The sequence below is a fragment of the Lycium barbarum genome, chromosome 11 (genome assembly GCF_019175385.1).
Source record: "Lycium barbarum isolate Lr01 chromosome 11, ASM1917538v2, whole genome shotgun sequence".
Taxonomy (NCBI): Eukaryota; Viridiplantae; Streptophyta; class Magnoliopsida; order Solanales; family Solanaceae; genus Lycium; species Lycium barbarum.
This window is the reverse complement of record NC_083347.1, coordinates 117,304,756-117,317,384: the sequence shown is the minus strand read 5'-3', so window position 1 is coordinate 117,317,384 and position 12,629 is coordinate 117,304,756. Positions and strand designations below refer to the sequence as shown.

At 32.4% G+C, this 12,629-nt stretch overlaps 1 protein-coding gene across 1 annotated transcript; it reads right to left on the bottom strand.

Annotated features, from left to right (window-relative positions):
* Positions 1-10,866: 10,866 nt before the first annotated feature.
* LOC132618111 (uncharacterized) lies at positions 10,867-11,753 on the bottom strand. The gene is made up of 2 exons (XM_060333170.1): positions 11,530-11,753; positions 10,867-11,280 (listed from the first exon to the last, which is right to left on the bottom strand). The coding sequence occupies exons 1-2, from the start codon at positions 11,677-11,679 to the stop codon at positions 11,002-11,004; spliced, it is 429 nt and encodes a 142-aa protein (XP_060189153.1). The 5' UTR covers positions 11,680-11,753; the 3' UTR covers positions 10,867-11,001.
* Positions 11,754-12,629: the final 876 nt, after the last annotated feature.

Sequence of the window (12,629 nt, the reverse complement as noted above, 5' to 3'; positions counted from 1 at the left end):
ATCTATCAATTTTTAAAATTCTATTAAGTATATGTTAGTCCCAATCAGTTGAATCTGCCTGGTGTGTGAGTTTGCTGCTAAATCATTTGGTTTTCTGGTTGTGGCGGATTCATGGAATCATTTTAGAATGGTAGCTGTCCAATCAAACAACCCCATTTCTAAAAACTGGTCTTAGTTCGAAGCCTGAACGTGCATCTTTATCTATGTTTAGTTTCAGCTTCCTCTTTGTGTGTGTCACAAAATGGCAGTTTGGTCATCAGTTGATCATACATCACAATGCATTAGAGCTGAACCCAGTAGTGGGCCTGTTTATTCTTTCTCATTGAACCTGTAGCTGAGTTAGCATTGTCCAGGCATAGTAAATCTTACATTTCATGTAATTAGCCTCTTCAGCTATGTCCAAATCTAACCATTGTGATCTGCTCAACCTGAAGATTCTTGTTGCATCTTAATTACCATTCAAACATAATAATTTGTGCATTCTCTGAAAGGTTTAGCTAGTCTATTATAGACTACATCTGTTTGTTGTTTGCTGTTTGCTAGGGAATATTATTACTATGATAAAACGAATGCTATACTTCGAAAAGGGAATCAGCTGCTTATTAGTTCTTTTTTTTACAACAAGAGTAATACTACATTTGATCCACTCTATGAGTTTAGTTGAACAACTGCTTCTATTTGCTGAAATATTTGCATATGGATGTTTCGATGTAGCTGATGAAAATCGCTGTTGCAATTTTAAGTTTGCAACTCTGCATTTGGGTTTGGCAGATCCTATATCGTGATATAATAAATATATACGTATACACCCTGTATTGTTTTGTTTTTGTGAGATAGATATGCGTATACATTAGGTATACTTAAGTATACACGATGTGTACGTAACCCAGTTGGTTTATTCTGATTTTATATTATATGTGTTTAGACCTATTATTGATTATACATTAATCCTTTTCTTTTCATTTTATGCATGACAATCGCATACGAGTCCGAGAAACTCGTTCCTCCTCCGCACTCGGTGTTGGGCTAAAATCCCGACGCAATCTCTCTCCCGTGTCAACCCATCCACAGCAAAATAAAAGGAATTTCTGGGCTAAGCCCAATAGCAGCAGCAGATTTGCAGTGGCCAGTCAAAATGGACCAATCCATTTAATTTCCTGTTGCTGAGCCCATTCCCAATTGCAGCATTTTTTGTTTTAGAATGGGCTGAGCCCATTTAAATTACATCTACTCCTCTATTTTGCTGTTGTGCATTTAATTTGTATTGCATGACTAACTCGTTATTTTATTTTTATCTTCTTAATTTAGATGAACCTTAGATGAATTAGTAGGTTTAGTTTTAGTGATGGGTAGTTAGGAGGACTAATAATTAATTCCATAAGTTATTCTCTTCTTTTCATGTTAAAACTATTTATAAGGTCTAATATTTATTTGGAATAATTAATTCACAAAATGCCACGACTATATATTTTAAGTTAAAAGGAATCATATTTTATTCTTACTATCTAAACATTTCAAAACGTCATTAATATGCAAATATAAGTTCAAATACATTCTATGAATAATTTTTCAAAGTTTATCCAATAATACACTTCTTTTATCCAAGTATAGTTAATATAAAATAATGAAAACTCATACCCTATCCATCACATTTTAAAGAAAAATAAGTTTAGGTATTTAGGTATTTTTACATCACCATATTGATATAATACAAAATTTTGTCTAAAGTTCACATTTTGCTATAGACGAGTTGTTATATTTTTGCAAGTCCTATTTTTTAAGAACATTATTACATTTTTCATTCAAGGTTTTAGCATGTTCGAGTCTTATTTTAAATAGCCTTTAAAATCTTCTTGTATGCAACACATCATATTTTCTACAAGTATTATTTCAAACGACAACATTATTACTTTCATATGAAGTCTTAGCAATATTTTAAGCTTTATTTAAATAGCATCTAAAATCCTCTTTTATGCAAACTATCTTTTATAAGTTTTATTTCTAAATAGCATTTGATTTAAAGCCTTAGTAATATTTACGAGTTTATTTAAAATGGCATTCAAAGTCCTCTTTTATATGAATTTCCATCTTAATTAATTAACCTAAGTTTGGTCGGATAATCGTAAGTTAACGGATTCTAAAGGATGCCTAACCCCTTCCCTTTAGGATAATATAGAGCCCTTACCTAGAATCACACTGGTTAAGCAGACTACTAATTGAGGTTTAGTTTTAACTTTGCCTTAGTTAACCTCTAGGTGTCCTAATTCACCGTTAAATTAATTAGGTGGCGACTCCTTAAAACAAAATAAACAGGAATCACCAATATGTCATACTCCTAATTTTGATCCGGATTAAAATGGGGTGCGACAATTATTATTTTGTGTGTGACGAACTATGTCATCATGTTCATCAATGTAGAGAAGATTCGGAGAATGATAATCTCGCTAATTAAAAATAATTTTGGTTAAGCGGATGATATATTTATTGTGGTCATTTCTCGAGCGAATCTTTTGTGGCTAATGTAAGATATTGGGTGTTAGATGACTTTGATACTACTAATCATATTTGTGCAAGTAAAGTTAATTTTGAGTTCTACACTCAAGTTGAAGAAGAAGAAAAATGATTTACTTATGTTGGTGATTCAAGAACTACTCAAGTTCTTACAATAAAAATAAAATAAAATAAAAACTTCTTAAAACTACTTTTGAAAAATATTGGTGTTATCATTGGAGTGAATACTCTATTTGAAGATGATGAGGTTGTTTCCAAATTGTGGACAATAAGTATTGGAATTATGATTTATATGTGCTTACTATTTTTAAAAAAATGCTTTTAGTATCGATACTTATTTTTCTCATATTGTTTTCTTAAAAATATTTATTGATGATGACATATTGTGAGTATAGCTATTTGGGTGAGTTATATTATTAGCTTGTTATTTATAAGATGAAATGTTTTATGAGAATTAGTAATACTACTTGTGAGGTTATGAAAGTATTGTTCTCCTATTTTAAATACTTTGAAAATGTGGGGGTTATGGTGTTATGAGTCATGAAAGTCCTTACTTTGAAATTTTTGAAATTATGGGGGTCATGATATCTTACTAGAGTTATTTTGAGAGAATGTTTTAAAAGTGATAATATTTCAGTTGGTCTTGTTATTCAAAATGTTTTTGAAAAAAAATTATGGTGTTATTTCTTTTCTCGGTACATGATTTTGAAAAGAACCAACTGATGGATAAGTGTTATAGTGAATTAATATTTGATGTACTAGAGAGGATACAATGATGCTAAGTGGATCTCAAAATCCACTAGTGAGTATGTGTTTACCCTTTGTGGGGTGTAATAATTAATATGAAAATAAGCCAAGTAGACAATAATGAAATATGAGTTTATGGTTTGAAGTTGGCTAGTGATGAGGTTAAGATACTTCTTAGTGAGTATTGAGGTTGGAATAAAACCAACATGTATATATTGTGGTTGCCAAACAACATTAGTCGTATGAGAAAATAATTTCTTAATAGCGCTATTGTGAGATGTGATAGGTTTTATAATTGTGTGAAGTCTGAGGTGAATTTGGCCAATTCACAAGACTAAAAGAAACATCGAGGGGAATGAGACTTTTGTCATTTGAGAAGATTAACAACGATGGTAACCCAACCTATGTGATTAGAGATCCCATGAATTAGGTTCATATGGGTAATAACAAGTCATTAGTTGATCAAAAGTGCACTATTAAACTATGTCCCTTCCTATGGTGTGCGAATATAGTGCAAATCTGCAAGGCATGAGGTTGAGCTATAAACTCTTAATCCATTACCATATCCTTTATAGGTGGTGTATTGCTATGCATAATACACTTGATGGGTGGACCTATATGAGTGTGGAGTGGTGCTGCTCCTATGAAATTGTGACGGATTTCTAGAGCACTCATGAATACCAGGACACGCGCATGGCCTCTTAGCGCAAAACCGCGATAACGACAAAGACTGTGCGAGTATAATGTGATAGAATAAGACCCTAGACTTACAAAAGAATTTTTGGTTCATAGAAGTTCTAAACTTCACTAATTATTCTGTAAGTTTAATCTTATTTTATCTAGGTCTGGTTCATAGTCTACGGGACACCAGATTCGATGCATTGTACTCAGATGTGAAAACCCAACAAAACTTCTTATTTTATTTAATATCTCAAAAATAAAAGGACTATTTCTAATGTTTTTATTGGCTTTAATACAAAAGACTTAATTATACTTTATTAGCCTTAATGGTAGCATTTCATAATGGAAAACATTTGTCCGTTGCCAAACGGTTTATAAATTAAATATGGTCATTTGACAAATTGCTTTTATGGTCTTTTATGGTCTTTATTATTCTTAAATATTTGTATGGCAGATATTAGAAGCTCTAAGTTGATATATATCATACATTATCGGTTCATCTTGGAGGTGTGAAAAAAATACTTCTTCTCATTATGTATTGTTGGGTTTTTATGAGATAAATCTTTGTTAGATTCTGGCTCCTAGTTTTGTACTAGAAGAGCTTGTTGAATCCTGGGGGATACACCCATACCGGGTGAAATATCCTTAAGGACAGTGTCATTGGCTTGCCTCAAGCTACGAAGAATTCTCTACAATTGTTCGTGATCAAGCATTTTCCTCAAGTGTAAAAGAAGTTCCTACAAGTGTTCGTGATGAAGAAAAGTCCCAACATGTGTTCGTGTTGAAGTATTTTCCGTAAGATTTCCAACAGGTTTTAGCCTTCATAGTCGCCCATGAGCTTCCTAGGAACTTTTAGTTAAAGAATAAGAAGGAGGAGAAAAAGAAGATGGGGTTGCAAAGAAGGCGAGTGAAGGAGCACCACAAGTGAGACATTCACGTGTATGATTTGATTATATACATGTTTGCAGTGATATTAACAGTGTGTTGTTTTTTTTTTCTGTATGTTATCTGATTAATTTTGCTTTCTTAGCACTGATAGTGGGAATATGATAGCACTAGAATTTTGGACTTCCCCGACTTTTTTTGATTTAATTATCTGGGTCTTGACATTTTGTGCGCTTCTGGTGGGGTATGACCTGTAAAGAAAGATTCAAATAGTGTCATCAGATCTGTTTTCTACAAATCTCCCACAGTATATGTTTTGGTTGTGTTCTCATTATCTCATGTTGTTTACTACTTCTCTATCATTTATTTTGTGGTGCTTATGTGTTTGTCTATTTTTCTTTGTCGATTTACCAGGGCGTACAACGGTTTTACTATCATCATAAAAAAATGGATTTTGATGATCTCAAGACAATGATGAGCTCTCAACAGAGGAGTGTTCTAGGGGTTTGATCATGGATACCAGAGATCAAGATTGTTGCTTTTCTTACGGTGCTTATTCTTTAGTCTCTCATTCTCTCTATTTTTCACTTCTTTCCCTGCTCTTTCTCTGTATTGTTCTTTTTCTATCTTTTAAATTTTATGGTTCTCTTGCTTGAAGTTTGTTCGATTTCTTGATTCTCTCTGCTAATTATTTACGTTCTTCCCTCATTGTCAGCTTCATTTTCAAAATGCTATCCTTACTTGTGTTTTGGATTTTTATTCAAGTCTGTCTTTGATTCACTCTGTTGCTATTAGAAGGGCATTAATGCGGAGTTGAATCACAAGTCATAGCACGGGTGAGTTTACCACATAAGACGGTAAAGTTGGGTCACTGTTGTTATTCCTTGATTATGCAGTAATTATGGCAACAGCCGTCATGGGCTTAATAGTGTGGACCAGGCTCCTTTTCAAATGCTCGAGTGTGTTTCTAAATCTCATTCTCCTTTTATTCTTCAGAAATCTTTATATAGTCAATCTTTTTGGGAGTGTTTGGCCTAATTATAAGTTATCGGTACATACGCGATCTTTCTCAATTCTCAATTAGATTCGATGACCTGTTTTTAAATTCCAAGTTTGGCTTTAATTTCTGAGTTTCTGGGTAGGAATACTTATGAAAATTAATTAGCGTTTTCCTTTAAAGAAAATTGCGGAGTCGTGATTCTATATGACACTACAAAAAAGTGGAGATATGACGACACTTTATAAATGTCGTATTACGTTGTTTAAATGTCGCAAATTCGTTTACCGACATTTAATTTACATTTGAATCAAATGTCGTAAATTGCTGTGTCGGGAACTTTTCGACATTTAGGTAAATGTCGGTAAGAAATAAACGACATGTAGGTAAATGTCGGTAAGAAATAAACGACATTTATTTACGACATATTTAAAATGTCACTTAATTTTTACAACATTTAGATAAATGTCAGTAAGAAACAAAGTGACATTTATTTACGACATATATAAAATGTCACATAAAACTTTTGACATTTAAATTAATGTTAGCAAAAATTTTACGACATTTACTTGTGGTCTTTATAAAATGTCACATTGAAATTTGACATTTTGGTCAATATTATTAAAACAAATTTATGACATTTATGAAATGTCGTATCCACATTTATGTGAATGGCAAAAATTAATGACATTTTAAGAAATTTTGCCAATGTCGTATTAAAATTTCCAATATTTCAATTAATGTCGATTCTATATTAATAATAATCATCTATTTAATTTATATCATGATACATATTTATATTCAATTTGCGCGTTTACAAATTTCAACTTTTACAAAAAGGTAAGATACGTAAAAGTTCTAAAGGAAGAAGTCGAAAAGGAAAAGAAAGTCACCTTTCCTGCCAACCTCCTGAATCCGCCCCTACTGGGCTAGCTGTCACCTCTACCAGATGTGTGACCTTCACTCCCAATCTGAGCACGGTTTCCACCATAAGATCCTCCTCATCTAACTGATGAAACTGGAGCCCTTTTTCGTTTGTGCATCTTTCTCTGCTTTTTTAATATCATAACCAAAGAACAAAGTAGCAAATATGGAAGTACTTTACACAAATTAACAAATAGAACTGAATTGTTCTCTCAAGTAAACACAAATCTAACTAAATCATAAAAGATAAATTTAACATATTGACTATGTTAAGATCTCTCCTAACTCGAATAAATTTCCTTAACTTCCAGAATGATTTCTGCAACAAAACTTTGTGAAACCACCTCTTCACAAGTCAAGCTATTCGTTGTCAATAATTGATCTCACTTTCTTCAAAATGCTGCACAAGAAGTTCACATAAAAAAAAATTATAGCTATATAATATAATAAAGAAAAAAGTGTATTTTTGCATAAAGAAGATCCACAGAGAAATCCAATCCTAAGCCCCACACCTGCAAATGCATTAAGAAATTCGCTACAACTAAAACAATCTTTGAACAATAGTGTATTATTAATATAAAATAAAACAAGAAAACATTTGGTGCAATTTATGCAAATTTGAAATATTTAAATTCTCAATTAATTTTAAATGCATATGTTCCTTAGATTTTAATTCTTTATCGGTATGGTACAATTAGTTATGGATCTATTAGTAATTTATTAGTATTTTCAATTTTTAATTAATTAGATATGAAAATCTATTGAGATTTTAAAATTAACAAGTTTATTGTTTTCGTTTGTATGTAAAAAGTACTAAAAAATAACTTTTGTTTATAAATGGGATCTAAACATCAAATGTCAGTATACATACATGCGCTCGATCAGTGAGCTATTACGCACTCTTTCAAGGGTGGCTGCTTCTAGGCATAATAGCATCTCACTATAGCAGCCATGAATTTTTTAGACAAACGATGTCGTTATAGAGATGTTCGACTCTATATTATAGTTATATTTATGCATCTAATAATTTTTTTCCTAGAGTTAAATATAAAGAGGGGCAAACGCTCAAATATATATCTGAACTATACGATTTAGAATAAATTTATCCACCGTTAAAAGTGTCTCCTTTTTACTTTTGTTATTACCAAAATGACTCACTTTTGCCCTTCGGGCTAACGACAATATCATAAAGGGTAAATTTAGATCATTTGTAAGTTCAAGAGGGCCAAATACCTTCAATCTCTACCATAGATGTCAAAGAGGAAAGAGAAGAAGCCCGAAAAAGAGCAAAAAAGAACATAATCTTGGACACGATAAACAAATAAAATCGTATCGAGGTTCTAATTGTACAACTTTGGTATGATGTCCTTAGAACTTGGATTCATGTAGAACATCGCACCACCATATGAAGATGGTATATAGGGCAAATCTGGATCATTCGCAAAATCATAATTAAGTTAGGATTAAAGGAAAAAAGAGTCTATACGTTTAATTAATTAAATTGATGTATTTTGGCATGAATTTATCCTTTTAAAAAGTTATTCATAGTTAGTGACTTCTTAATTACCTTTCATTGGATTTAAATAAATTGTTTAGGGTGCAAGGTTTAAATAAAATTGCCTTGAACTTTGTGAATTATCTGAATTGGTCCTTGAACTTTATGAACGGTCAAAATTTTCCCTTTATATATGTTGTTGCCATTAGCCCATAAGGGCAAATTTAGTCATTTTGATAATAATGAAGGTAAAAAAGAGATACTTTCTCAAAGGAAGGTAAATTTGCTCAAATCGTATAGTCCAGGGCAAATTTTGGACCTTTGCCCTTTAAAGGGTCAAATTAATTTTAAAAGATCTAGGTTTCCAACATTAGATGTAAATGACGGTAATTAGAGACTAATAATATGACATTTGAAACAATTAGAGACTAATAGTTTGACATTTGAAACAATTGTCACAATATATTCGACATTTTTATGAAATGTCACTGTTTTAACGACATTTCCATCAAATGTCGTGAAAAATGACGACATTTTGGACCAAATGTCGTGAAAAATGACGACATTTTGGACCAAATGTCATGACATATTCGACATTTGTATCAAATGTCGTTATTTCAACGACATTTTCGCTAAATGTCGTTAAAAACAGTGACATTTTGCAACAAATATCATTATTTTAGCAACGTTTTACACTAAATGTCATTGTTTTTATGACATTTTTCACCAAATGTCATTGTTTTTACGACATTTGGCATCAAATGTCATTGTTTTTATGACATTTGTTCATAAATGTCAAGAAATTCTTTATTTTTCGACATTTATTTTAAATGTCACTAAATAAATGTCGTCGTATCTCTACTTTCTTGTAGTGTGAACAAGGAGGAGGCAGCAAGATCAAGTGATGAGGAAGACATGTAGGAGTCCTTTGGCTCTCCGTTCTTTCTAATTTGTCGTTGCGCCTTTGCTTATGCAATTGGTTTTGTTTCTGTATTGGTTTCTCGCTTCTTGGTTACAAATTGAATTTTGGGATTTTAGATTTTGTTGTTTTTCGTTTTGACAAGAGCATGTTGGAATTGGCGATATTTGGTTTTTTACAAGTTGTTTCCGAAACTTGGATCTGAATTTTTGAATTTTGTTTGAACCCTTTAAATTTTTATCATAAATCTGTTGAAGTCGCAAAATTATAATTTTCTTAATCATTATATTTATGCATTTAAAAGTCTTGATTAGGAAAAATCTCCCTCTTTACTCTCTTAACCTACTGTAGAGGCAGAGAGCATCTTGAGTCACATCAATCTATATCTTTATAAACCTGGTACACAAAGGACTGATGTGACAGGTTTCACATACCACGGAGAACATTTTAAAATTTTCTTAGTTTATTGCCTTTTCCTTTTCTTTATCCAAGTGTTCTTTCTCTTCCCGTAAAAGGCACTCTTTGACTTGCTTCAACAGTCACGCTCTTATTTGGTTTCCTTTTTCACTTCCTTTATAAGGACTCTCGCGGAGCCTAATGAACTTGCTTCTCTGTTTGAATAATAATATTTCTTAAAATTTCAACATTTTTTCATCGATAGTGTCTCCCTTCTACTCATCTTCTGCCTTTTCTTTTCTTCACATAAGGCTACTAAACTCTCCAACCATTTCATATTATGCATGACAAAAATACTATCAATATCTTTCGCCAGATTAATCCAACTGTGACGGTTATATGCCAACCTTCTCACAATGGGCTTTTCTAGAGCAAGTTTAATTTGTTTCCTATTATTCACAAGACTCATAGACAATTAATAGTTATTGAAACATAAATCGACATATTTATGAAGTATGGACTCCACATATGTGGTCCAATGGAGGTCTGTTTTGTGTTTCTTTTAATGTGATAGCCAAGTGATATCATTTGGGCTTCTTCTTTTCATGGTCCATTGTCTATGAGTGAGGAGGTTAGAACTGGGGACGTTGCACTTCACAAGAAGAGTGACTACACTTGTAAGAGAAGGGAGAACCAAATTCTATATAAGAGAAGGATACTTACCTTTTCGTCACTGGTGGTGGACTGAAGTATAGGTTGGTGACCGATGTGCTCAATTGTTTCTTCCTTTCTATGATGAAACTGTGAACAACGAAGCAGAATGTAAATGTTTAGTGTTAGTGCAGCCTCTCTCATATAAGCCATGTCTAGCAAATATTTTTTCTTTTCTTTTGAGTGCATTTTAATCCTTACCTTGATCCACCTTCCGTACCTTTTCTTTGTAAAACAGTTAAAACGAACATTTAGGTATAGTTTCTATCTTGATAACTCTTAGGCATGAATATGTATAAGAACCTCATGTTGCTTGGCCGTAATTATGAACATCCCCATATTTACGATCTTTGAATTGCACCCACATGTATTTAGCTCCTGAGTATATTAATCTGATGTGACCCTGGTTCCACTCCGCCAGACGGAAATCCCCATGTTTTAATTGACAAATAATATATTCCAGATTTTAATATTAAAGGACATTTGTGTACATTATATGTGTTAGTTTTGGACTGAACTAATTTTTTAAATCAGGGCGATAATAAAGAATCAAACACGAGTATCTGGTCCTTTTGAAGTTAGTACGAAATAAAACTCATATTTAATAGTAATTCATAATGTTAAATTTATTCAAAAAATGTTACAGCTCAAATTTCTATTGATATTGCATAAACCATGTGTACAGAAAATTGATACGACAAAATATAAGATTTTTAGCAATTATTACTAAATAATTTAAGCAGCAACATGTGAAGTACTAATGATCGCCGATTCCCTATCAACAGCTTTCTTCAAGAAACTGTTCTCTTCAAGTACCATTTGAACTGGCAAGAACCCTAAACCATCAGCCATTGCCACCATCATCTCTTTCGTCTCCTGTTTAAATTCCTCCATATTCACCGTCCCATTTGAGTTGCGATCGAACTGAACAAAGATTGAGCTATAAACTCGAGTAACCTCATTTGGATCCATTTTCACGTCAATACCAAAATGTGTATCGAAGACCCTTAGCCCCTGCAACCAATGGCAAAATCAAGAATCTTGTTAAAAATGTTCAAGATTCAATATATATCTATAAAAAGTAAATTTTGACTTATATATGCAGTATAATTATCCGACAAAGATTATTCAATACATATCTATAAAAAGTAAATTTTGACCTAGCTACACAATATTATTTTCTATATACACAATATTAGTTTTTCGACAAAGGGTGTTCAGCTGATCACCCTTCAATCTATGTGGCTCGATCACTACGTATACCTGCAGCTCCTTCAGCATTTCCGGATAAGAAAGCATGCCGTCATGGTCTTTATCGAGGTTGCTGAAGCGCTCCGCGATAAATTCGCTAAACGCTTCTTCGTCTTCCACGAAGCTAAGAATGGTGGCACCGTCCAAAATTTGTACACTCATTTTGTGGTGTTGATTTGTAGCAGCTGAAATACACTGAATATATTTTGTTGTGCTGATGGAGAAGACTCATGCTTTATGATTCTATTTATAGGCAGGTAAAAGAAGCTTCGAAGCTACCAATTAAAAATACTTTTTGTCAAGTATTATAAGACTAACAATATTGAGTTGCTGTTTTATTACTAGTACTAGTGAGAAAGTGGAATGAATTGGAGGCCCACTGCCGGTTATTTTGAATTATCGCACACAGACTACTAGTAATAAAATATTTTTTGTAGGAGTCAACAACAGCATTTATATTTGTGTTGGTCACAGGCAAATCTCAAGACTAGTCAACGCGGATGCCTGACTTTCTTCTATCCTTTTTATAATTGAGAGATCATGAGAATATAAATGTTATGACATATTTAAAATAATTAATTTTAATAATTTTATAATCACAAACATTTTGACATAAATATTAAGACTGCAATTTCAGGATTATTCTTTGATTCTTAAATTATATATGTGTGGCCGATCAAAGTAGGCGGTACAAATTAAAACGAGTTGGGAAGTAACACCTTTTGTTAATTGTTTTGGAAGACTATCAATTTGAGTTGCTAGTTTCGATAGTGCACCAGATTACCAATAAGTTTTGTTTTGTAAGAGTCAACCAGTGCCCCATTTATATTCGTATATCACTGGCGAGTCTCTGCACCGGTCAACGCGAATGTCGACTTCTTTTCTATTTTTATATTTTAAAATAATTGAGAAATATCGAGAGGTGGTAAGTAACGAGCCTGTTTCTTTACTAGTAATCTAGCATTAGTTCTCCACGTAAATAAGTGTACTTTCTTTGGTGATAAAATTCAAATTCCATGATTGATAAGTGGCAAATTTACCAATTATTATAATCTCTTTGCTTTGGTTTTTGTGTCCTTTATCTATGATATGAGGCTATTCTTGGTGTGTAT

What these genes read in the sequence shown, in the direction of transcription:
- LOC132618111 (XM_060333170.1), bottom strand. Translation starts at nt 11,679, where the DNA reads ATGAGTGTACAAATTTTGGACGGTGCCACCATTCTTAGCTTCGTGGAA. An exon ending in AAATGCTGAAGGAGCTGCAG is followed by an intron (nt 11,281 to 11,529) that starts GTATACGTAGTG and finishes CATTGGTTGCAG; the next exon opens with GGGCTAAGGGTCTTCGATAC.